Below are 26,152 nucleotides of genomic sequence, written 5' to 3'. Positions count from 1 at the left end.
GGACCTTTCTGAGTAATTGTGTATCACCGCTTGCGGAGGCAATACCTGTGGTTTGTGCTTTGGGCTGCACCTTCAGAAGGCACGATCAATGTAATCATCATCCAGCAAAACCTGCTTGTTTTCAAATAAAATTAAAAACATTCTTTTCCAGTATGAATTGAGCTGTGAAATGCCAAACGATGTAGGTCACTTTTCTAGTATTTTATATGCTTTGTTCCCCTATAAAAATATAATTAAGTTTTTCTTATTTCAATACCATTATTCACATTGCACCATATTATCCTGCATGTTGTATTGCATTGCAGCAATAAACATAAAACACCACTTATTTGTACAAGTGTTATAGGTAGTTCCCTGCAAATGTTTGCATATTTTTCAATAGCAATAAAATTTTCAAATAGAAAACGTGACTTTTTTTGGTTATCCAGCATATAACAGACTGAGTACACAAGTACTTCCCTACCACCGACTCATTTTTCAGCCTGCCAAGACCAAATGTGCTTGACAAAGAATCAAAAAAAAAAAAAAAAAAAAAAGAGCACAAATAAAAATAGATTCAGGAGACTTATGTTACTGCAGTTTCACTTCTTCTAAGCACCTAACCCTTTCTGTAATTTCAAGAATTTTCTGATAAATACCTGTCAATCATAAAAGTGAAGGATTATCGCTGTGCTTTGCAACACAGGAAATTCTAGGTCTTTGAAAGAAGAGAGACCTGAAATGTGTAATCAGATTGTAATGGTGCTCTGCTACTGCAGATACAGCAAGAGTCAGCCTTGGACAGATGGCCTCCATACTGCATTACCCACCCACTGAGGCATTGGATCTCTTTTTTTTTTTTTTTTTTTTTGTCCCCCTTTTTCCCCTCATGTGCTGAGATGCAATATGGAAAAGTGATCAGCTGAATCCTTATGGGAATAAGCAAAAAATAGCTTTTGGAAAGTGTTGCCACTTGACGCTTGCTGCTGCCTGAAGGTAACGTGTATGAGAGGAACTCCTCACCACGGCATACGGTGCTACTACCGCACTGTCTTGGTGGCTGCTGCCCACGTGGGACATCTCCTGCCTCCTCCACTTGACTTTCTCCATTGGAGGAGCAATTGATTGAAGTAACGTGCTATTTTGCTTCAGAATAATGATGTTTCAAATGTGTAGTGCTTGAGTCTCCAGAATACGTAAGGAGAGTGCTTCATAGTGCGTTAAGTGGTCATGCGCAGACTTTGAAGAATTTAATGATTTATTTTTTTTTACAAATGTTTGTGGTGAAAGGAAGGGCGGTTGCCAAATCCCTTTGCTATAAAGTTTGACTTACGTAAAGTAATGCACAGATGCTGTAGCATGTTGAAAAGTTTGTTTGTTCAACAGAACTAAGCAGAGAAATTAGGTCATTAGGGAAATCATAAACTGCAAAGTAATTTGATCGCTTCTTGAAAATTTGAATGTACAGTAAAACGTGATTTCAGTACAATATAGAATCATTTTTTCTCTTTCTAATTAAATCTGTTGTAAACAGTTGGAGCTAAAGATCTTTGTGGAGAACAAGAAGACAGGAACCAGACAGCAACTGACCTTTTCATTTTGTTCAGGGGCTACATTATCTGTGGTCACTTTGAGGACAGTTTAATCATTTCAGGCATTCCTCATATTTCATTGAGATCCAGACACTGGGTTTGTCATAATGCTCACTGTAAAAAAAGAGTAAAATCTGTTTCTCTAAAGCGTAAAAACAAAACAAAACCAACAACAAAAAAAACCACCATGGGTATTTCTAAGCATATTCTCAGAATCTTGGTAGGTGAAGAAACCACCTGGGGTAAGGAGAATATGCTGCTTTGTGATTGCTAGTGCCACTGATCAGATTTTCTAGCTTCCTGCTTTCTTTGTAGCAGTGTTATTTTGAAGTGCAGAAGAGAAAATGCTTTGGGAAGAAGCATCTATAGCAATAGCTAGGGAGTGATCTTAATCCCTTCAGTAATTCTTTGGTTCTTTGACCTCATACTGCTAATCTCCTTGAGAATTTTATTCCTTGACCTCCTGGTTCTAATCCTTTTGCTAATTCTACTCCTGAGCATTGAGTGTGTGTGTGTGGGGGGGTTGCATAAGCATATCTTTGAATCTGGCACTTTAAAATCAGCAGTGGACCTCTGTTATTGGCCCTTCTTGCCTTGTTTCTGGTTAAAGGCTGTAGTGGTGGAAAGAGAATTTATATGATGCTCCTTAAGCACATAGCCATATATATTATGAAAGACAGTCAGTTATTTATGACCCCAAACTGTGGGATGTTTAGGGTAGGAAAAGTAGGCAAACAGTTGCAAGTTACGTTGATGGAGGTATCAGCTTCTTAGATGAACATTAAACTACTCTAAGATGAGTCTTGTGAACTTGATTACCATATCATCACAATTAGGTCCTCTGGGAAGATGTAAGGTAGTGGGATTTGGGAATGGGTGGATGTTGAGGTGTCTGCAGGCTCACAGAGCAAGAGGAGGGTTTGAGTGCACTTTGCTTGGATATGAACCCAGCCAGGAATGTAGAGTTACTGACCGGCACTTTGCACAGGCCAAGGATGGGGAGATGAAAGACTTGCATCCCGTCACTTTTCTTCTTTTGAACTATTCAGCATCCCACAGTGCATTAATTTTTAAACTGAGACTTTAATCTACAACATTTTAGCCCCTTTCATGAAAGGATTTTTTCCCTTACTTTTTCCATTTTGCCAGTTATGTAAAACCATCTGCTGCTTACCTTTTGTCACTTTGTGCTCACTCCCTTTCTTGTGCTTTTCTGCGAGCTACTCGGCCGAAATGATCGTGTTATTTGGGAAGTTTGCTTGAAAGTTGCTCGCTTTTGTCTGTGGCAAGTCCTTTTGACTGGCTGCCACAATAAGGCACGTAGGCATGCCTATTTTGTCTTGTGCACTTGACATTAAGATTTGATTTACCAAGGGCAGAGAAGAGCACAGGCAGCTGGGAATGGTGCTGAGTCCCAGCGTCCACGAGCAGGGTTGCAGTGATGTGCAGTTGTGCAGCTGTGGCTTAGAGATGGTTTTCAGGGTAGCCTTGAGCTAAGGGCTTTGCTGAACCATGTTTACTACGTCCTTTAATTATCAAGCTCATGTTCCACCATGTGGATACGATGTAGAGGAAAAAGATTATTGTGAGTAAATGTGGGGTTTGATCTCAACTTGTGCTAAGCAATTACTCCTGTAGGCAGCAGGAAGGTATTTTTGAAATGCTGGTTGATTTTGTACTCTCATTTTGTCTGAAAAACCACAGATGACTGCTTTACTGCTCTTCTGTTTGTTTATCCCAGTTGTTCATAAGCAATAGAGCTACATGGTGAAAAGACTGGCAAAAAAGGTCATAAGGAGTACAGGACAAAAGACAGGAAGAAATACATTGCTGAAATTGTTTCTGAACATCTTCTCCTTCCTGTCTGCTCTCTTCCAATGACTCAATTCCCAAGTAGCTACCTCACCCATCCTAAGTAAAAACTTATCAGTGGAAATTATCATTACCATTATTATTTAAATAACACCATTTAATTAAAAGGCAGATTCTGTCTGCTGTGCCTCCGCCTCTCCTTTTTTCCTCTCTTTTTTAAAAATTAAATGTCAACTCTGGATCCTCTCAACAGTCTCAGCAATTTAAATATTAAAGTTCTAAGATGATGCATTGAAACAGCTGTAATGCAAAAAGCCTTGGAAGAGCTAGCCAAAACCAGGGATGTTAGTGTTGTGTTTCATCTGTGAAATGCCAAAGCAGCAATGGTGTCAGAGATTTAAAAAAAAAAAAAAAAAAAAAAAAAGTCAGAGGTCTCATTTGCTGACAAAACTGTCCACATGTTCCTTATGTTACTGCAAGCACAGTGAGCCCCTTGAAGAAGTCTCATGCTCTTATTGTGTGGCAAGCAAATACCGATGGTTCTACTGTGTTGTAGAGATCTTTGCCAAAGTTGCACCTTGTGGGTGCTTGTTTTGTTTGCCTGTTTTGAAACTGCTGCATGGAGAAGGCTTGCGGAGGAGAAGAGTATTATGTGCATCAGGAGAAGGGTTGGGAAGAAACTGAGCCTGGGGAGGCTTTGTGTGTATGCAAAAGCTGGAATGGGGAAAATGATGCTTAAAAGATGTTTGAGGTTCGTGGGAAAGTGGTGCTGTTTGTATGCCCCATGCTGACACTGTGGCTGTCCTGGATTAAGGATGTGTTGCATGACCATGTGCTCTAGGCTTGTAGGAGAAGCTGTATTTACTGGTAGGGAAGGACATATATGTATCTTTCATAAAATAATATATGATGTATGCATTTGACGCTGTATGTAGTGCTTATACTGATGCATGTGTGGGGAGGCTGGCTCTTTCCACATGTTCCCTGGCCTGGGGGGAAGTTTTTCCACTGTGAAGAGCAGAGAGAACACTTAACCTCTCTCCTGGAACAGGACAAGAGGAAATGGAAAGCCTGTGTCTCTGGAGCCTAGGGATGTTATAGTGAGAGCTGTGATATGATGACAAAGCCATAAATGCTGCATAGCCTCATGTCAAAATAGCTTAGATAATTGGTTAAATATGGAGGTAAATTGAAATGGACTGTATTTGTAGTCTGATGGAAGTCATAGTATGCATATGCTTGAGATCTTGTTTTAATTCTATTTCTCCAGGGTGTTTCTCACCTCTGAGTTTTCTTTACGCTTTATCTTGTGGCAGATGCTTTATAGGCATTTCAGTCACTCAAGCTGCTATATTTAATCTATGTATTACTGTTAACACAGAAGGTGTTAATATCCATAATGATGTTTCCTTTGAAAAAGCCAGCCGCATTTATTCTAGCTTTTTATCTTTAATGTAATTGTCAAGATTTTGCTATGTTGGAGAAGGAAATGATGACATTCAAGCCACCTCAAACTAGTAATTCCATTAGAGCACTTTCCAATTCCTTAGCTATTGTTTTGGCTTCTTTAATTAGCAGAGAAATTCAATAAATGTGTATTAGTAAAAGGAAACCCACTTTAAAGTGTTGTCTGAAGACAGAAAATAAATAACCATTTTTCTGTTACAAGTGTGAGGAAACATGCTCTGCTCAAGTGGATCCACAGGTTCTTCTTCTAGGGTTTGCTTTGGGTGGTGAACACCAGAGGTTACAAAAATGCCCCCCCACTCATAACAAATCTTCAAAGCAGTATCTGAAGCTACAAAGCTCCTTATCAATTCTAGATGCTTTTTACCTGCATCCTGAGTGGGAGTGCAGGAGAGGAGCAATGGAAATAGCCAAATGAGTTGGCTATAGTCTAGTGGGATGCTTGTTGAACACCACAGGTATTCAAGTGTTGGAAATCCCATAACAGATGGTTATAAGGCAGGCTGGCTACCAAGGTCCTTTGCACATCTGAGACCCACCACCACCAATGCACTTGGGAGCCAGTAGTTAGTTACTCTCTGAAAGGAGCCGACAGAGGTTCACCATGGCAGGGTGGCTGCCCTCACCTGAGCGTTTGAGGAGAAAATGGTCTCACTTACATCCTTTGACCAAGCCTGTCCATCCTTAATTATTCCCCACATCCTCCTAGTTCAGCAACCTCTGTCGCTTGCAGTTGCTTCTGCCCTATCCCCCCTTCATCATTGCCATGTCTGGTGGTCTGTTGGCAGCCGGTGAGTACCCAGACGTGCTTCTAGGTCCCTGTACGGCTGGGGTGGGAAGTCTACTGCCGCGTTATAAGAAACTCTTCACTTCTGGGCAAGCAGAAAAGCAGCACTGCAGGTGACTTAGGAATATTTGGATAAAAAGAGAAGCAGCACACCATATTGTGGAATTCCAGGGTTAGTTCTCATTGCAACACAAGGATGAAGGCATCTGAATTTGCTTAAACTTTGTTTTTTGCTAGTGCTTCTTCTTTGGACCTGTTCCATGATTTCCAAAGAACCTAACAATGATCAATTTTTCACTTTTTGCAAAGCACTCAACCAAGTGAAATTCTCCGTTCTGAATGTTTATGCTGAAATACTCTGGCAGCAAAGTGAAGCTGTGTGTACAAAGTGTGTACAGGCCAGTTTCATCTGCAGTACTTTCTCCTGCAGTCTTTTTTTTTTTTCCAAAAATCTTAATGACTAAGAGCATTTAACATAATTACATAATCAAATTATGAGGAAAAGTACATTTTAAAATGTTCCTTCCAAAATTGGTATTTTATATGTCTTGCTTCTTGAAAAATTCAAATAATCAAAATTGTATTATTTGCGTGAATTCTTGCTACTTCTGATTTTTTTTTCACTTTTAAAAAAAAATGTTGAGTACATTAATGTGTAATTATAAAAATCTGAAACTTAGCCATTTTGTATTCCTTATGCAGAGAGGAGATAATGATGAGAATATTTTGTATTTAGAAAAGTTATAATTTTTAGCATATGTAATAGGCTTTTATTTCTCAAATGGTTTCCACTGTAAGCTAATTGATATTTAAGTGGGAAAAGGAGCAGCTACAGTTTCTTTCTTGAGAAGAGAATCTGAAAATAAGCAGGTCTTGAGTAGTTACTGGGGATCTGGGAGAAGAGGAGGTTGCACTTGCATTTCCCATCCTGGTGCAACTGACTTCTTAAAAGCACCATCAATTTTATGGAGAACTGAGAGTGCATTCCTACATTGGTAATCATGTTTCCTTTCTAAATGATTTAGGGAGCATTTGTTTGTTTCATTTTCTTTTTGTATTAAGGCAGAGGACAGAAAGTAGATCCTTAATTTTGGTTACCCCTACAGCGATCTGCAGCGAGGGAAGAACTGTTGGCATTTTTGCGGTGGGTCTGTGGCTGAGATGTGGTGTTTGGGTTAGGCTACCGTCCGCACTCCTGAATCTAACATCACCCCACTTTGCATCTTTCTCAGTCAAAAATAGTGTTAGGGTAACAAAGCAAACCATTGCTTAAATTCTTTTGGTTTTCCCTGTCATTCCCTATTTACCTCTGCCGGTGCTCAAATCAATACCCATCTCCAAAATATGTCTCTGAAGTTGCTTGAGGCAAAGGAATCAGTCTGCAGGTTTGCTGTCAGAACAATGTTAATTCAGCACCTCCAGTAATGCCAGATAATGTGGAATGGCCCAATTTAGACAGTTTTCTGTTTCTCGAAATAGGTGGCAGCTTTTCTGTATTGATTACAAATGGATCATGAAATGTTTATGTAATGAAGATAAAGGGATTCCAAAACAGCATTGCTTTACCAACAACTGGAAAAATTATGTATTGCCAATTAAACCTCAGTTCTTATTACTCATCTTTTGTCTACCTTTCCTTTTCTTTCTGCCTTTTCAATAGACTGTTGAAAAGAATTTCAGTCAGCTTATAGGGGCTGACTCTTGCAATAGCTGGAACTTGATTTTTCTGATAGCAGCTTTATATAACGTACATCTCCAGCACGTCTATTGTCACTTTTCTCTAAATAGAAGACAGTGCATCTAATATAGATTCTCTTTATCTTTTTGTCATTCAAATACACTACCCATAAATTTAGAACCTGTTAATTTTTTATTTTTTTATTTTTAGTTAGGAAAATAAAGTGCTGGGTAATGTTCTTTTTTTCCCTTCTCCCTTCTCATTGTATGAAGATAACATTTTCTGAAGTACTTTTTTTTTTTTCCCCCCTCAAGGGCTTTCTATTGCAAATTATGTGAGGTGCATATTGCCAGACTAATTAAAATTCTGACAATTTTTGCTGTTACTTAGCTTGTGGTTGTGCTATAGGCTTACAGGAGAATTCATCACAAAAGCCTCATTGTGTTATTAAATAATGCAAAATACAATTGGGATACACAGCTGTGCACAAATACAGTTAGGTTGCTTTCATGGAAAATATTTCATTTTTTTCCAGAACAGATCCTTATTTCTTTACTAGTGATGATCCCCACCTACCTTGGCTCGGAAAACTGCCTGGAAGGTCTAGCATGTCCTAGCCCTACCTTGCAAGTTCCCATGGGTCTTGGTCTATCCTGAAAAAGTTATCGTCAAAGACCTAGTGAACAGCCTAGAGAGCCACTAGTTTATTGGCAACAGTATGGCATTAAGTCATATTTTAGTTCCATGCAAAGGAAAATTTACTGCTTCTCCACCCAAGGGCAGGGTGTACTGCCCTTGTCATGCTTTTAACAAAAGGGAATTTGAATGATTCAGTTTCTATTTGAACTACAATAGGTGAAATACAGAAATACAGTGAGAAAGAAACCTGCTTCTGAAGGACAGTGATATATATATATATATATATATATATATATATATATATAAGTAAATATTTTTTCCTTTTTTTCCTTTTTTTTTTTTTTACTCGAATACTATTTTTAATTTTCTCTGAAGGAAAATGAAATACATCATGTGGAAGGATCCATCATGTAGATGTGTACAATAGCTTTCCCCAAATGTCATCTTAGCCTATGTGAGGATAATGAGATCAAAAATGAAAGAATTTTCTTCCAATAACTAAGAAAAATCAAGACACCGTATGAGCAATTACTTAAAAATCCTTTGTAATAATCTAGTACTAGATTGTGTCACCACAGTGACTTGTCTGAACATCCTCATGGATTTCAATATGAAGGTATTCAATGTTGCCCTTTTAAGACTGAATTTCTTGAATGTAAATACCAATGGCATGTTGTAGAAATCTTTAATTAGCAAGTAAGTCGGTATATTGTTAAAGCTACTTAATTTTTTAAAAGTAGAACATTATTTCAGTAGAAGATTCTCATTTGTCAAAGGGGAAGCATTTAACTGATCTTGCCAAAACATCCTTTAAAAATTTGTTAGCACTGTGTGTTCTTTTCCTTCCATCATGTCCTGATAAGTTTGGTATAGGGCAAATTGACATATCAGTGTTGTCATTAAGTATCCTGGGTTTAAGGGAAATTGTCTGTGGGCTCTGTGGAGGGTTGAAAGGATCATTTCTCATCCTCTACTCAGTCCCTCTCAGTATATGTTCTGTAAAGCATCAGAGTTTGCTGATTGCTTGTGGAGGATGAACCTGAGAAGTTAACTGTACATTCATTTTGTGTAAATGAGATGGGAGACGGGCAAGTTCTGATTAATTATAATTGGAACAGTGTAGCTTTTGAGAATTTTACATGTTGTTATTTTGGTTAAAGAACTTGGAAATGTCTTTTGCAAATTAAAACAAATATATCAAGTACATAAATCAGTCCTTGAATTTGGCATGAGCTGCCCAAAATATTAATAAAAACATTGAAGTTTAATAATAGCCTTATGCCTCTGAAGTGTGAAATAGAGATACCATCAAGGACTTCGGCAGCAAAGTTGTTGTATCTAACTCATTAGTTAAGATTTCATTAGCTTCTTCCACCATTGTTATCCTCACCTTGCTGGTGAATTATCGCCAACAAGAAAAGCAGGTTTTACACAACAAATTCGTTAATAGTGTAAAAATGAAAATAAATTAATGTTTTCTTAGGATACAAAGCTTGGCTATTCTCAGTCTTTACCAGTTCTGCAATATTAAATGCACAGTTTTAAAGAGCAAGGCAGCTCTGGTAGTCTGTATAAATAAAAATAACTGATGGTGCTAATACTGTGTTTCTTTAATAACATTTACAGAGACAAATGCACTGTGTGGGTTGTCTGTGGCATGCATTTCAGACTGCATTAGGTATGAAGTGTGGTCCTCTAAATTGTTTCTAATTGTCTGTGGTAATGTAATATAAACAGTGTGATCGTTGTCTAAAACTGGTCCAAAATAGGCTGTAGAGATCAAGCCATTAATCCTGCTTGCTGTATATTTAACACGATTTGACTTTATTCCATGTTTTCAGACCTACGTCTGGATGGGGGAGGTCAGGGCTATGAGCAGGGGAGGTGGTGAGGAAATTGAGGTTGAAGTTTGGGGTGAATTAGGGGTCAGGTAGGAGGGATTGGGGTCCCCAAAGATGAATGGGGACTTCTAGCAAGGACTGCTCTCCTGAGATGGATCTCAGCTTCCTCCAGAGTTCCTTAGCACGTCCATAAGAGGTGCTTGCAAGTGCAAACCAGAGCTAGGGCATGCTTCCCTCGGTGCTCAGAATTTTCCTGTGGTATCACTGGGAACATTCATTAATTTTGGTGGGAGCAGTCCTCTGGGAAGAGTTTATTTTCAGACCTCGCAGGTCATAGATGCCTAATTGGCTCACCTTTTCCAGCACTCCAGAAAATAAGCTGTAAAATTTTAAATTATTTGGTAGCATAACATAACTGATTTTTGCATCATGAAAATATGAAAAAAATCTATGCGAGACCTTGTGCTCTAGGTGCTTAAAAAATAGAGGAAGAAGAGAGCATCAGTCCAGGAGCATATGTTTTTAATATCCTCTGGCTACTCCTAGGCATTTCTGGCCAGTGCAAATAAGAGCGTTTTCCACTTTTATACTTTCCCCATGTGCATTTCCATCTGGACTTGATGGATTGATCTAGACCAGCTGCTTGGTCACTTGTATTCAATGGCACAGAAAGTGCCTCCAGAGCTCATGTCTGAAATAGTATGAGCTCTTCCGTAGTGAAGTTCTCTTCCTCCAAAAGTTCCCTCAATATACGGCTTTTTCTGTGACTGTAAAGCTCTTGATGAGTTGCAAGACTCCTAAAACATCGCAAGCTATTAGCATCTGTTCCATAATTCATTGTCTCAAAACATGTTGCTGTAATTAGAAGACTGTCTGAAACTTCAGGGATAGGCTCCATCTCTCCAGACGTTGACTTGATGTAAGTCAGTGATAGGAGTGTCAACAGCTCGAGTCTGATCCCACCCTGCTGTTTGTTGATTTCCACAGAGTGCATTGTTACATTGCATGTACCCTACTTTTATTTCTAAGACTAGGAGCCCGCTGCTGTCAGGATGGTCCTACTCCGAGCAGCTTGTACCTCTACCTGTAGCAGCCATTGGTTACATTTTCAGAGAAGTACCACCTTCCATGCTGGTCCTTCTGTTTGAAGATTCCTTATGTTGTTCTATGTGTTTTGAGGTTTACACATGGTCACAAATGTACTAGAAGAACACCTGGAAACTTACCTTCTTCTTGGCCTTCAAAACATGCTGCTAGGTAAAAACAGTGTGTTGGGTTAGTCATTGCTGTTGTGTTGATTCCTTGAGTTTTTGATGTCTGAAAGGTTTTGGATGAAGAGTGCCTATGCCTTGCAGCACTGCTACTCTGATGTTGCAGCACAGGTGTAGACACAGCTTTGGCAGAAGTCAGGGTAGCATTTGGGCAGTTACAGCTCTCGTCCCATGGGAGCAGTCCATTCTGTTCCACTGGGCATGTGATGGTGGTTGCAGGTGGAAGATGATGGTAGATAACGGTGAGTTTTCTCTGAATTTGAGGAGAAAGATGCAGGTGGTGTGTGTGTGTGCATGCAAGTTGTCTGTGTGTGTTTTGTAGCAGCTGGGCTAATACCCTCAGGTGCTCTGTGAGTGATGCTTCAAGTCCCACATCTTAGACCAAAGCCAAGAAACTCTAGCAGGAGTCACAGGACAGAAGCTGACAAGGCTGTTAATTATGGTTGCTTTGGTGGAACAAGGCCCCAGTGATGACAGCTTGCCATTTGGCAGCTGAACTGATGGCACTTTGTATGTCAAAGGTATGCGGTGCTACAGCAGAGAGTTACAGCTGAGGGATCTCAGCCAGTTTTAGCAGAAAAAAAGAAAACTTTATTTATGGAAGCAACATTTTTATCCCCATTACTCTGATAAAACCTGGCTGCAAGGGTTAGATTGTTAATTATTTTTTTACAGATGTGAGAGAAGCTTGGAAGTTGGTGAAAGATATTCTATATAAATTCTTTAGCAAGACCCAGGGATGGAGAAGCACGCAGTGATTTCTTACAGTGTCATGGCAACCAGCTCTACCCAGAGGTGGCATCTTATCAATTACATTAAATAATTAGGAACAACAGTTAGTAAAGTGAAGAAAAACAAGAATGTTGGGTGGGAGGCAGCTAAGATCAGCAAAATAATATGCTGTTTGACTTCTGGAAGACTTCAGCAGAGGCTGAAAGAAGATTTTGAGAAGAAAATGGAAGGAATTAACAAGATAATGGAAAAAAAAGCTTATGGTGGAAACTTATTTAGATAACATGGAAAGTATTTAGGCAAAACCTGAGTTTTGTTGAAAAACGTGTTTTTATTGACATAGATTTTGAAAAAAAAAAAAAAGAATTAATATACATAAATTGTTGGGGTTTGTTTGTTTATTTTACTTTCCAACTGCATATGTCTTTGTTTCCAAGATATCAGAAGAGTTCTCTCTTGCTTGTTCTCTTTTGCTCCTTTTCAGCTTCTTTCTTACACTAGAAATATACTGCAGAAAAATCCTTCCCTTTGTTTTCTGTTGAAAAGGTTTTAAGAATGAGTGGAAATGCTACTTTGATTTTTAAAAAACTTTTCACTTTTACGGTGGAAGAATTAGAACAAAGAAAAAAGATATTAGGTTTGTACTACTTTCACTTTAAAAGACCTACTACTACAAATTCAGATTCAGAAAACCCAAAGATGTTATTTTCTGTTATTTTGCTAAACATTACCCTATATCACAATTTTAAAAAGCTGAATAATAAAATGGGATAATTTTTAAAAGAGTAAATGTCTCAATACTATGTGATATTTCATTCTGAATTCTCCCTGTTCAGTTCTGAACATTCAATTCTGAATGGATTCAAATCTGTAAATGACAGATTTGGAACAAAATTAAATCATTTATCTTTCTTTGTAAAATATTTGTATAAATGTCAAATATGTGGTGGCTGTGACATTATTAACATCATTTTGAGGAGACGTAATTCTTATTTTGTGTTCCCTCTTTCTTTAGTAACGATATCTATCCTTCTTTATGCACAGTGTCCACGTTGCAATGTATTTACTGTGAGTAGATGCTAAAAAAAAAAAAATCAAATAGTTTCCCAATGGCCTTTCATCCTGCCTTTGGGAAATTTCTCATACAGTTTCTTGAAGGAAAAGATAAATGTATGTGTTTATTGCCAACCCTAAAGCTCACAAACATCAGCACATATTTTCCATTGACCTCAGTGAATTTTGGATCATGACATCTGGGAAAAATGTGTTCAGATTAATATCATTAAGAACCAAGGCAGGTTAGCTTGCAAATTTGGTTCAAAGTGTTTTTATTTAGGTTAGGTTAATGTGTTTTAATGTTATGCTTACTAATATGTACTTACAGGAATAATCACTTGCATAAAATGAGTAATAAATGAAAGATTGTTTCTCCCAAGCCATCACTACAGGAAATGAGGAGGCTCTTCTCCTTAGATAATAAATTTCTATGTCTTAAAAGATTAAAGGAAATATTTGCAATTTGATCAAAGAAACTGGGGAATAACATTAACTCAGTTGGGATTGGTTTTGCAAAACTGAATAAAAATGTAAAGAAAACAGCTTTGCAAAGTCAACTACAATTAATAGTTCAGTATAAAATTGATGTACCATTCTACAAAGACTTGGGAACAAGCAGGCTGGAAGGCCTGAGAAGTTGCTCTAATAAATGGATTGTTGAATTTTAAATTCATTGGGTTTGTAGACTTCATTCCGCAAGGCTTATGGCAACTTCTTCTTCACAGAAGTAGTTTGTGGGAGGGAGAACTGAACATGAATGATACCTGCAGGTGTTAGTAGCACTATCAGGATTTGGTCATTAACACAGAGGGACAAAAAATAAAACACTCCTCAAAATGCTGTCAGACTGTCCATTTCAAAATGTCATTGCCCCTAAAAAGGAGTCTATTAGAATACGTGCCCAGGTATTAGCACCCTGCAGTAGTGAGAAGTAACTGAGAATGCTACATGTATTGGCAAAAAAATGCATGAGAAGAGACCCTGAAGTAATAAATATTTCATCGCCATATGAACAAAACCATTGAAAGCATCAAGATTACTTAAATTAATCAATTGAATTCATAACTAATCTCATTTCTACTTGAATATATGGCTATTTAGCATCTTTCTTTAATAGGAGGTAAAGTGGTGTGAAACTGGGACTGCCAAACTGGAGGGTTGAACATATATTTTAGAAACAAATGGCTTACTTACTGCTAAAGAGTTAATGTTCAAGACATATCCTCTAGCTGTTAAATGCTTAGGTCACGTCTTGATGTTTTTATTCTGTCAAATCTCTCCTTTATTTTCAATGGACTTTTAGGATTGGCTTAGTCACTGTTGGATAAAAGTCAAAAAAAAAAAAAAAAAAAAAGAGCTTTACTTGCATTTGCCCGGATCTGGGAAATAGTAAATACTGCTTGTAGTAGAAAGATGGTAAAATCTTCCTAACTAGTGGGATCTAAGCCATGATACTAGTATAAGCCTAAAAATAAAATCTAAGAAACAATTTAAATTTTACTGATTTCTTTTTTTTTAATTCTTTCCCTCATAGTTTTACTGAAGTGCAGCTTTTCTCTCTTGTGCAGCAGGTCTTTTTTCTGCTTAATCCTGAAATTAGGGTTTCCCTTTTGATATATAAATTCCAGCACAGAAGCAATTGTGAAAAGGACAGATGAAATTCAATGTCAATGTATGCAAATTAATACATGTAGGCAAAAAATAGCTAGCTATACCTATGTAATAATGGTTTCTAAATTAGCAATTGCTACTCGGGAAAGAAATCTGTTACTGCAGATAGTTCCTTGAAAATATTAGTGGAATATTCAGTACTGGTCAAAAAAAGGCAAATAAGCTTTCTAGGCAAGTAACTGCAGTGGAAGTGGAAAACACTGCATCACACTGCGCTTTTCTGCAACAAGATTTTGTAAGACTGAAAAGGGTATCAAAAGGTGGCAAGAATGAAACACGGAATGACTTCCTCAGAAGGAGAGATCAAGTAGATGAGGGCTCCTCATGATGGAAAAAAACAAAGCAGGGAAAGGCTTACATAAACCAGGAGTGGTGCACAAAATGTGCAGAGGAGCAATTGCTCCCTGTTTCTTGCAAGAGGAGCTCAGGTTGGCTGATGTCAAGGCTGGGGCAGCAGTACTTGCAGAATGGCACGACAAAATACCTTATCATGTAACGTTTTGGTGAGAGGAAAAAAGAAATAAGAAAAAAAGATTTTTGGAAAGGAAGTAGGTATTCTCAGTGGAAAAGTCTGATCAGTGTCTATTAAATACACGGTTTGGATGTAATGGGCAGTTTAGAAAGTCCCTGGACTCTGGGTTCATGGAAATCAAGGAAATATTCTGCACACCTTCTTTCTGTGGTTTTACCCTAAGTATCCATAAGGGGCTGCAGTCAGGAGAAGGATTTTGGCCTCAGTGGGCAATTGGTATGATGCTATGCATCATTCCTGTCTCTGTATACAGCTCCTTGAGCCATATGCATCTCAAGCATCTTTCACACAGCTTCTGGAGCTTTACAGTGAGCACACCATTGTTCCAAAGAGGGTAACTTTATTGCAGGATCCAAGAGCAATGGGTTTTAGTGAAATGGGACATTTTAAAATGCTATGAAACAGCCGCAAAAAAGTCAAAGGAAAGTGATAAAATACACTCAATTATTCCTTTCTGATACTCTCCAGACGTCAATGTAATTTCATTGACTTCAGTGAAATTAGTGTTAATGTTGGAATGGAAATACAGCAAATTTAATTTCAGCATCTCCTTCCTGGAATAGCGAGCAAGAAAACAGAGAGGTAATCAGATAGAAACAAGTGCTGATCAGAAGGAGCTGAGCAGGGAAGAGGAGCGCTCCAGGAGAGGCTGCCAGGAAATACAGGCGCTTTTCCCGTCTCACATAGTCATGCAGAGTTTGGCAATTTGTGCACAGTGGCTGAAGTGAAAAGCCAGACTTGTTTGTTTCTTTTGGTTGGCTAGCGTATGCAATCTCTTGCTGTTCCATTGAATATTTGTAAAACCCTTGTACCAGGATGGTATCAATGGCTACTAGTATTTCCAGCAGTGTCAATTGGCTTGGTATCATGGAGAAAAGGAGCTCTGGAGAGCTGGTGGACTGCTGGAAAAAGGTGGAGAAAATGTGCTTGATGTAGTGTTTAGACAGCTTTTGCTTTGTCTGAGAACAGATCTGTTAGTGACCTTTGGAGTGCTGATGTCCCCTTCTGCATGTATGTTATTGTCTGGCTTTGTGTTCTGCTGGTGGAAAATAGAAAAATATGTTTAGGGTATTGCCTGCCATTTTACCATGCTGTTATTCTTCAGTGGAACCATTTGTGGCACTGGCAAAGGGCAGTGTAGACTATAAAAGGGGAAAACATAGGCATTTTTGCAGCTAGGCTTCACTGGGCTATTGATGGCTTTCCAACCAGCAGAGAGGCCCCAAAGAAGCTGTCAGGCCCAGGGACAGTTCAGCTTGTGCCACAGCAAAATCGATACTGCAATAAAGGACAGGTTCCCAAAGTGGATCATCAAAGCATACCAAAGAGAATTCACCTTTATAGCCTGCAAACTTTAGTGTGAAAATTTTGGACAGAACCAGAATGATTCCAGCAAATCTGGAGTGGTGCTGAGGCCGAGCCCTGCTCTGCGGCCTCTGCAGGCATGGCCTTAGTGGAAGCAAGGAGCAGGTGTCACGTCAGTCTTGGGCACAAATGTTTTGATAAAGTGGAAACCTACAGGAGAAAGGGTTTGGCTTTGCCCCTGATAGGCAACAGTGGGCTATGAGCTCATGGTTTGCATTTTGTGGAAAATATTACATGATAATTACATTGTTCCCCAGGGATGTGGTCACAGTACCAAGCCTGTCAAAGTTTAAGAAGTGTTTGGACTGTGCTCTTAGTCATATGGTCTGAATTTTTGGGTAGACCTGTGTGGTGCTAGGAGTCAGACTCGATGACCTTATGGGTATTTTCCAACTCAGGATATTCTATGACTCTATAATATAAAGTTTAGGAGGGGGTGACGATGGTAGTGAATGCTCCATTTTTTCTTATGCTCTTAACACATTTTTTGCATCAAAATGGAATTTTCTTCCATTGTTCAGATTTTCAAATCAAAAAGACAGGAGGAAACGTTTTGATATGTTATTTTAGCATTGTAAAATCTGAAGGTGAATTATTTAAACTGTTTTGTGAGTTTCTTTTTTTCTTCTCTCTTGCTTTTTTCAGGGAAGGCACATTTAATTTGGGACAGACTTTCAGTGTCACTATAGAAAATGGTGGAAACAAAATTTTGCTTGTTTCTGTGCAGATGTAGAATTTGCAGGAGGGAAAATTTGAGGGAAGGAGTATTTGCAGATGACTTGCACAAGTGAGAAACATAATTTGGTTCAATTAAGTCAGTTTTGTGGTCATTTTGCAGAGCAGAATTATTCTGAAAATAATGGGATGTAAGCGTCATCTCCAAATTGGAGGCCTTTAATATTAACGGTATTAAGTGCTTTATTTTGTTCCTTCTAAAAATACCCTATAATTACATACAGAATCTATCCTCACAGAGTTCAGGCTGATGAACTAAAACAGAAAGAGGGAACTGCCGCATAGAGCTGCACTGCTTTACCTGAACTCTGTCTCATTAGTGTTTTCAGGTAGATATTGTGTAAGTGATACTCTTGTTATGCTAACAGCTGTGTTTTCCTTACCTCTCAAGGCTGTGCATGGTCTGTGTTTTATAGCTGAGATTACTTGTCTAATTGTTCCAAACCCATTCTTATTAATTGTGTTGAGATAAAATTGAACATCTAATTAAATGAATAAACAAAGTTAGATTTGGGGGAAGTAGAAAGAATGAGCAAATTAGAAGACTGAAAGGAAAATTAACAGCTGCGGAAAGTCTGAGCCCATTCATATTGTGTTACTTTTGCATATAGGTGTGGCTGTGCATACGTATTTGTACATATAGATATGTATTTGTCTTTGTGAGTCTCTAATATACATCAACGTGTCTATACAGTACAAATTTTTACATTGACACATGGGGGAAGAAAAAGAGCCTGGGAGGAAAGAGCTAGAAACATCTTCCAGTACAGTCCAATACTTTGAAGGTGTGTTTACAAATTTCCTATTATATTTTAACAAGACAGGCAATTTAGGTGCTGTTCCTCAGTGCACAAGTGATGTTCTGGCATCGTGCCTCCGGCAACATTGCTATCCTGAGTTCATCTTAATGTGACAAGAACTTGGTGTCCCACTAAAAAATTCCCTTAAAAATGTTCAAGAAATGAAAAAAAAAAAAAAGAAAAAAAAATGCAAGAAAAAAAAAAAGGCCCAGTCTAGCAACAAGCTGTCAGATTGTTTCAGATGGTAATACTGACAGCTGCCTACTTTACTCAGAGAACTTTTTTTTCTAGAAATGATCGTTTCTGAGATGCTGTTGGTCCCCATGCTTCCATGCAGTAGTGTGGGAGACTGTGTGTATCTTATGCTTGTTCTTGGTGACAGATTTGACACAGCAAGGCACACAGAGGAGGGCACATGGAATGGTTTTGATCCACAGGTGTCAGTGCAAACTAGTACTAACACTAAGGACCAATCACTCTGGAAAAGAAGCTTCTTTCTTTGATGGAAAAAGGAATGAGAAAAATTTCTGTGATGGGTAGGTGATTGTTTGACAGACACGACTGAGATTTTTTTTGGAAATACTGAAGAGATTTTCATGGAAATGAGGCAATGTTAATAATATTCAATATAAATAAATTGATAAATAAGGAAGGGGGCAAAGTGCTGGAGGCACAGAGTCAGTAGCATTCATGGTGAACATAATTCTCATGGATTTTGGTCATCATCCCCCTCTTTCCTCCCCTTCTGCACCTACTGTAATGCCTTTAGGGAAGCAATTCCATTGCGATTAACATTTACCATGGCAAAGGACTTTATCCAGCATGTCAAATGCTAGATGTGCTTTTTGGTGTGTAGGTGATGAAGTTCTGGAGAAATAAGAATAGTGAAGCATTAGTATAAGAAATGGTCTGGTTTGTTTTAATAATTCATCTCTGTATTTATATCATACTCTTATTATAAATGGAAACTTGTCACAACCTTTGTTTATCATCACCAAAGGCTATGACCCACTAGACACGACTTCCGTCGTGTATCAAATATGTAGAAAAAGCTTAACTATCAGCCTCTTACACTAGAGCTCTCAAGGAAGAATCTTCCACAATTAAAGCCCCGTCACTACAAGACACGGATTTTTCAGGCAATGTGAAGCTTTTCCACTCAGTTAACAAAGGGTAATGCTGTTTGTCCTGTTGTCTGTTGCAGCGTAACCACAGCTGTTTTTCAGGCTGTGCCTGCCCATGTGGCACTTACCACCCTTGAATAATACAATGAGGGAGAAGCAGACCCAAGACATATAACACTTTACAGATGAGAGAAAATGCAAGAAGTTGTGTATAAATGCCAAGAGAAGAACACTGAACCTGTGCAAGGCCGTATGTCTGATGTCCAGCACAAAGTGGTCTAATAGCATGGGGTGGCTGTGGTTGGGGATGCTGAGCAGGGAAGATGTGTCTGTGAGCTGTGACTTCAAGCTGGTTAGGCATCTGCATCATCATACCCAGACAGCTCTTGGCCTCTTATCCTGATGAGTTTTTTGTCTTTGCTGCCAAGTAACATTAGCCAACTTCTACTAATGTCCATTGCTTCCTCGGGGCTGGAAGATGAGCATCCTGATAGCTACGGACAATGGTAGCCTTCATTTAAGACTCGGTAAAAGCATGGTACTGTGTTTTGTACCAATTCGGCCAATCTTGGATTGTAACTGTGTGCCAAATTATAGCTCATCACATTTGCATGGTGAAGAGGCATCGGAGCTCTAAAGTAAATATTTTCCTTTTTCTAAGTGCTCTTATAAACAAAAATGCTCCCAGTTTCACTATTTAAAAATTAGTGACTGTACAAGTGCAGTTGAAATCCCTTATTTTTATAAGGATTTGTGCATAAAGTATGCAGAATGCATAACTGCATCCAAAGCAGCTGTTCCTCTCTGCTGTGCAAACAGCGTCCCCTATAAAGGGAAGAACAGCGAGTGTCAGTTCCTATAGTTTACTACTGATGATCCTTGTAATTACATAATTATTTAATTTTCTTCAAATAAATATCCCATCAGTGTGAACAGGGATTTCACAGATCTATTGTTATTATCATTATCCTCTTAGTTTAGAGTTTGCATGACTACTGTATCCGGAAGATGTTGAGTTGGAAAAACAGGGATAAATATCACCTGGCCCTGCAGAGGAGCTGTGGGTCTTCTGTGACTGCAGCGTGGGCTAGAGGTATGTTGGAGGGCCACCACCTCCCTGCATTGGCATTGTGGGACCTACATCTGGATGCATGTACAGCGTATGGGCTAAAGGGCTGATGGATTCAGGCTAGTACAGTAATTATGATGTTACTGGAGGTGACAGTGCTTTGGTGGGGCATATGAGAGGATAAATATATTAGATTATGTGGCATGAGAAATTGCAATGATATGGCTACAGGTGTAATAGGAGGAAAGATTTATTTATATATTTATTTACTTTGGACTAGGTTATTTTGGGAATAAAATTTGAAAGGCAGTGTGCTCTGATGTTGATGTCTCTTCCCTGTAAAGCAGAAGCAATTGCATTTAGGACACTGATTGAACACTGCTGTAAAACTGGCATCAGCATGGCAGGAATTGGGGAGTATATTTTAACAGCATCATTTTTATAAGGGCCAAGGATACAAAATCAATTTTGGCATTTTGCAGACTGGAAGAACCATGGGGCTGTGTCAGTGCCTTCACTGCCAGAACTGGCTGGCAGGAGCAGAGGCACGGGGTGGAGTTGGAGCAGGCAGCCGAAAACTGCCATAAGATGGTGGGAATAGTGAAAGAGGGGGCTTAGAAGGATTTTTCTTCTCTGTGTAACAAACTTCGTTGAATAATGCTGATGGATTTAAAGAAGGTTTTTATGGTAGCAGAGGCAGGCTCAGCTGGGAGGTGGATGCTTCACTGTGCTGCCAGGTGTTGCATCGAATAGCACTTGCAGCCATCTTGCAGTATGATCCAGTGCATGAAGGTGATATGGAAAAGTATAACAGAAAACTGCTCAAGCTTAAAATAAATCACACATTTGCATTTTGAGCGTATATCTAATTTTATCTTCTATCTACATAGCTGGATTTATATCTAATTTCTCTATTGAAAGATGTGGCTTGAAGAACATTAATCAAATATTATTACAGGCATGCCTAATTCCAAAAATTTGTTGAAGAAGGTGCAGGTAGCCTCAGCATGCAAAAACTAAGTATCTGTATTTTTCTAGGATCAAGGCCTCATCTTCTTCTTTACAATTAGTTTAAAGGTATATTGCATACACTTAGATTAAATAATACTCTAGCATGGAGCAGACTGTAGGGAAAATTAGATCTCTCAATCAAGCTTTCAGTTCCTAAAGGCAGATGTCCCTATTTGGACCTATTTAGCATGCAGTCGGGATAATATGAGATGTGAAATGCTTTGGGATAATTTAGGTAGCTCTGAGTCTTTTTAAAGAAAATTCCTTGTTTTTAAACAGGCCTAAGGGTTTATTTAAATCATTCAAAATATTTTATGCTAAATTGTTCAAAAATATTTTAGGTATGTACAAATATGGTATAGCAACACGCATTTTAGATATAAAAATATATACCCCTTAGATCCTTGTATTTGATTTAGGGGAGTTTTTATTTTAAACACTGAAGAGTAAAAATAGAAATTAAAATAGCAGTTGAACCAGTTTTGGGACAGAGAAGAAATATTTCTACATCATTATTTTAAATTGATCACCATGAAATCTAGTGGAGAATGAGATTTACACACACAGGACAATTAAGTGAGCATTGCATGACTGTAGGAAACAGAAAAAAGTCTGGAGATGTGCGATTCATTAAATAGAAGATGAATAAATGTAGTCTGACCTAACCAGTCATTTCAAGAAATTGGGTAAAGTAATTTCCCCTTCAGCCTGTGTAGCACCATTTCTCTTGTTTCCCCTGAGCTTCTTGTAAAAGGAGAGACTAAATTAAAACTATTGAGGTATGTGTATATTTCTAGAGATTTCTTTACAGATTGTTTAAATCCTCTTGCCATCAAGAGAGGCACAGTATTTTCATAATCTTCAAAACCTTTTGTAAATGATCTTTACTGTAAGTTTCCCCTGCCAAAAGTAATTGAAATCCAGCAAGAAAAGAAAGGTCCTTGGTAGTGCTCCTCTGCCTTTGTTTTTGAAAGGTGAGGAGTGAGGTTCACACCTGGCACTGTGGTTTTATGCTCATTAAGTAAGGGTGCTTGGAGAAATCTTCATTTGTTAATTACAGGTACTGAGGATGCCTTAAACCCTCACAGGCTGAGAAGGGAAGGCAGCATTAGCTGCCTGTTCGAGAGGCCCACAGGTGTGCATCTCTGTGCAGGGGAATCCATAGGGTGCCAGAGTCCCTAAGGCCCCTGAGTGGTGTCATTTCTGCCAGCTGAGGAGCTGGCCCAGCTCATCTCCCTGTTCTGGCCTGTCCCTGTTGTGTTTGCTGCTGATGCAATGACCCCAGCCTAAAGAAGTTGGGTGCAGAAGACCAAAGGCAGGTAACTTGTGTTTTTAGGGGGAATTAACATTGCCCTGTTAGACCCTGACAAGCAGGCTTTTCCCTGTGGAAGACAATGCCCCAGCAAGTTTAACAAACACAGTGAAAATGATTTCTTTATCAGCATAAAGTCATTTTGTTGCACACTGAGACCTGCTAAAATATAAATATTAGCTATTTAAATGTCATGTGTGTTGTGCCCCCCGTCTGTTTTTAAGGTATCATAAGGAGATGGGGAGCTGCTTTCCAGAGAGGTGGATTATTTGTACCAAATTATGAAAAATGTGCTCTCCCCCAAAACTCAGGAAACTCACCCCAGCAGTGGTCAGCACTGGCATAGGGAAGCACCATGAGCAAGGACTCTTTGAGGCACAGCTTCAAAGCTCTGAAGATCTAAATAGGTTCCTCTTACATGTTCGCCACTGCTCTGCCTTGCAGTAATCTGTAAGAGAAGCAGGATATTTACATGAACTCAGCTGTGTGTCTTTACTATTTCCAATAGCAGTTGGTGGAAAGCTTTGATTTCCAACAGAGGGATAATGCCAGTTTTGTCTATGCAGACTGCAGCGTGTAGGCTTGTGAGTTCTGGCTTACTGAGGTACTGCGGGGTAATGTTTCCAACAATTTTGTAATCTTGATCCGATGATTTACTCTATTCTTAATTTCTTGAACAGACATAAATCTCTATATTAAGAGACACAGAGACAGAATTTGTCTTCTGGATGAGTATTTTCTACATATTGTCTCTGCCAATGAGTTTTTGTTGTTGTTTTGTTTGCTTGTAGAGGAGGAAATATATGCTGGTTGCTTCAGAACAAGCTATTTTTGCCATGGCATTCTTAGATGTTTCCAATCTGGCAAGTGTGAGAGGTGAATCTCTTTTTTTTTTCCCCAATTGACAGGCCACTATGTCACATTTTCAATCAGCCTGTGTAGGTTTGCATGTCCAGTTGGGTTGTGTGCACAACAATTGCATAGGCAGTTCAGTTTTAGTTACAGGATTGCATACATTTTACTCTTGCAGAAAGGCAGAGTTGTGGGGCCAGTCCTGACCTCTCTTTACCTTTGTAGTTACAGTTGTTTTCAGGTTGTCTCTGACATCAGAGGGCAAGAAGGGAGATGCTCTGCACTCACACATCTGTTGAGCTGAGTTTGAGATAAATCACCGAGTGTTCTTCAGAAGGATGAGGGATGTCAGACTTAACAGAAGTGACACTTCATCAAGAACGTCTTCCTATAAAGTCCAAAGGAGCAGAGAAAGCTTGGAGGAAAAAAAAAAAAAGTCATGTGGCATTCATTCATCTACACTTTTTATAATCCTTAAGTTTTTATTCTATACGTGAGTGTTTCTATATATCCAAGCGGGCACAGAGGTACAGAAAACCTCCTAGTGGCTAGCAGATACGATACAACAATCAGTAAAGCAAAGGGGTTGGGGGGGAGGACCAAATCCTTGCAAAGAGCTTTATTTTTGGTCATCACATAGAGTATTAATCTGCTGTGCTCTCTAAAACTGAAGCCTCATGTTCAACTGTACTTCACGCTGTGTGACTTTGTTCGATACAATCTTGTCTGTTGAGATGAAAAAAAACTTTTGACTTTGATGAAACAATGAATGTTATATTTCTGATGAACCCTATCATCTAATTTTTATATTGACATAGTAAAAAGCACAGTGAGAAATGGAAGTACAATTTTTCTATTAGATAGGTTTTGGGAAAGCAACATGTTTCTTTAAAAATGTCACCTCTCAAATAGGGGTGATAAACAATACTAAATGAGTATGAAACAGTGAGTTTTCTGGAATGAAGCAGAAATGTGTTGTGTAGAGGGAAGGAAGACATTATGTGCTGAGAGAGAGAAGGCATTTTTCCTTTCACAGCGGGTTATTTCTTGCCATTTGTAGGCTGTGGTTGTTTTTTAAAAAAGCAATATGGAAATACATAGCTGCATTCTACTATACAGTACCTCTGAGCAAGGATTATTAAAAATGACAGGCAGACTTCTTTGTATTTGATAATGTCAAGAGCAGAAATAAAGTGCCATGCATTGGCATTATGAGAAATCAGAATAATTCTCTTTTTTGCAAAACCTTTATTACCTAATGGAAGAATGTCATTTTGGGCTTTCTTGCAAGGGTAATTATATTGTGACTCAAAAAGAAACTTTAAACCTGCTTGGTTTTAAGAATGCTTTTCAATTCACCACTATTCAGTTCACCACTGTACAAGCAAAGGTGTACATTTAAATTTTTGCTTGAATGCTTTGTCGAATTTAGGTTTCAGAAATTAACCATTCTACATCAAACAGGGTTTCAGTGCATCACACTTGTGATGGGATACGGAGTACAATGCCGTATCAGTTGGAAAGGCTTACGCAAAACGTGTGGTTTTCTTGAATATGGCATGTCATTCTTTGGTGTTGCACAGCTCGGCTGGCTGAGCTTGACAGTTACGGTGGCACAGTTAGAAAAGGGAGAATCAAACCAGCAGAAGCAGTGCCAGGAGCAGGTTTGAAGTAGTGCTTCCTATTCTACTGTGTCCTCCTCCTGCCATAGTGGCATTGAGGTACACGTGGGACTTCCCATTGTTTGCTAATCTCGTTTTTCTCCTTTTGAAATAATTATTGTCTGACATCTGGAGTTGACATGACATACCCATGACATACCCAGCTTGGGGCTGGCTGTAAAATTGGACTAGGAAGTGCAACTCTGAGTCTGTCCCTTGGCCATTGACAGAGGGCCTGTTTCTATAAGCATCCCATTGCAAGGCTTCCCACGTTGATAGCTCCTCCATTTCACTTATGTTTTTTGGAACTGAGGCCACTCCACACGTGGCATGTGCTAGCTGATCTCACATGAGAGCCACGTTGATTGGATGATGCCATCAAGGTTATTGGCAGGCTGCAGCTACACTTGAAAATCAGTTTGGATTAGTACAGGGTATAAAGTTAAAATGTGCTAGCTGTTTTGAATAACCCCTTATGTCAACATTCTTGTGATTGATTTTGTAAGTTAACATGCTTTGGCTATATGAGTTCTATGGGTAGGTTCAATAAATAGCTCTGTATGTATGCACATGTGAGACTGTCCATAAACTGAAACTTTCAGTTTATACCTTCACTCCTATACATTTGTACTAATTTGTAACCATGCATCAATTTATTTGAAATTATTCTTTAATTATGAGTAGCATTTATTGGAGCATGCGTATTTATTGTTAATGATCTTTGTGTTTGTTTGTTTGTTTGTTTTTTAGCTCTTCTTTATGCAACTATTTTTGGAAATGTCACAACCATTTTCCAGCAGATGTATGCCAACACCAACCGATACCATGAGATGCTGAACAATGTGAGAGATTTCCTGAAATTATATCAAGTCCCAAAAGGCCTTAGTGAAAGAGTCATGGATTATATTGTCTCAACCTGGTCCATGTCTAAAGGAATTGACACAGAGAAGGTATGAGTACATGAGGTAACATGACACAATTTGGATAGCAAGAGTTTGTGTCCATTGTGTACTTGCTTAGAAACAGAACTGTGTAACAGCATATAACTTACTAACAAAGTCTTAACTGCATGCTACTCCATTATTGTGGTTGTCATTGGATCAAAAACTGGATGTTTTTTAGAAAAGTTGTGCTGCTTTGGAAATACGCCTTTATTTTTCATTATG

The 26,152-nt window shown here is 38.7% G+C and overlaps 1 protein-coding gene across 1 annotated transcript in view; it reads left to right on the top strand.

Moving 5' to 3' along the window:
• The window catches only part of KCNH5 (potassium voltage-gated channel subfamily H member 5), a 154,419-nt gene that overhangs the window by 77,702 nt on the left and 50,565 nt on the right, over window positions 1-26,152 (top strand). The window contains exon 8 of the mRNA XM_072038185.1: window positions 25,737-25,936. Within this exon, the coding sequence (XP_071894286.1) occupies window positions 25,737-25,936 (200 nt within the window). The remainder of the gene's footprint in view (window positions 1-25,736; window positions 25,937-26,152) is intronic.

Source organism: Anas platyrhynchos, chromosome 5 (genome assembly GCF_047663525.1).
Source record: "Anas platyrhynchos isolate ZD024472 breed Pekin duck chromosome 5, IASCAAS_PekinDuck_T2T, whole genome shotgun sequence".
NCBI lineage: Eukaryota > Metazoa > Chordata > Aves > Anseriformes > Anatidae > Anas > Anas platyrhynchos.
Note: the sequence above shows the minus strand (reverse complement) of the source record. Positions and strands in the feature narration are given on the sequence as shown.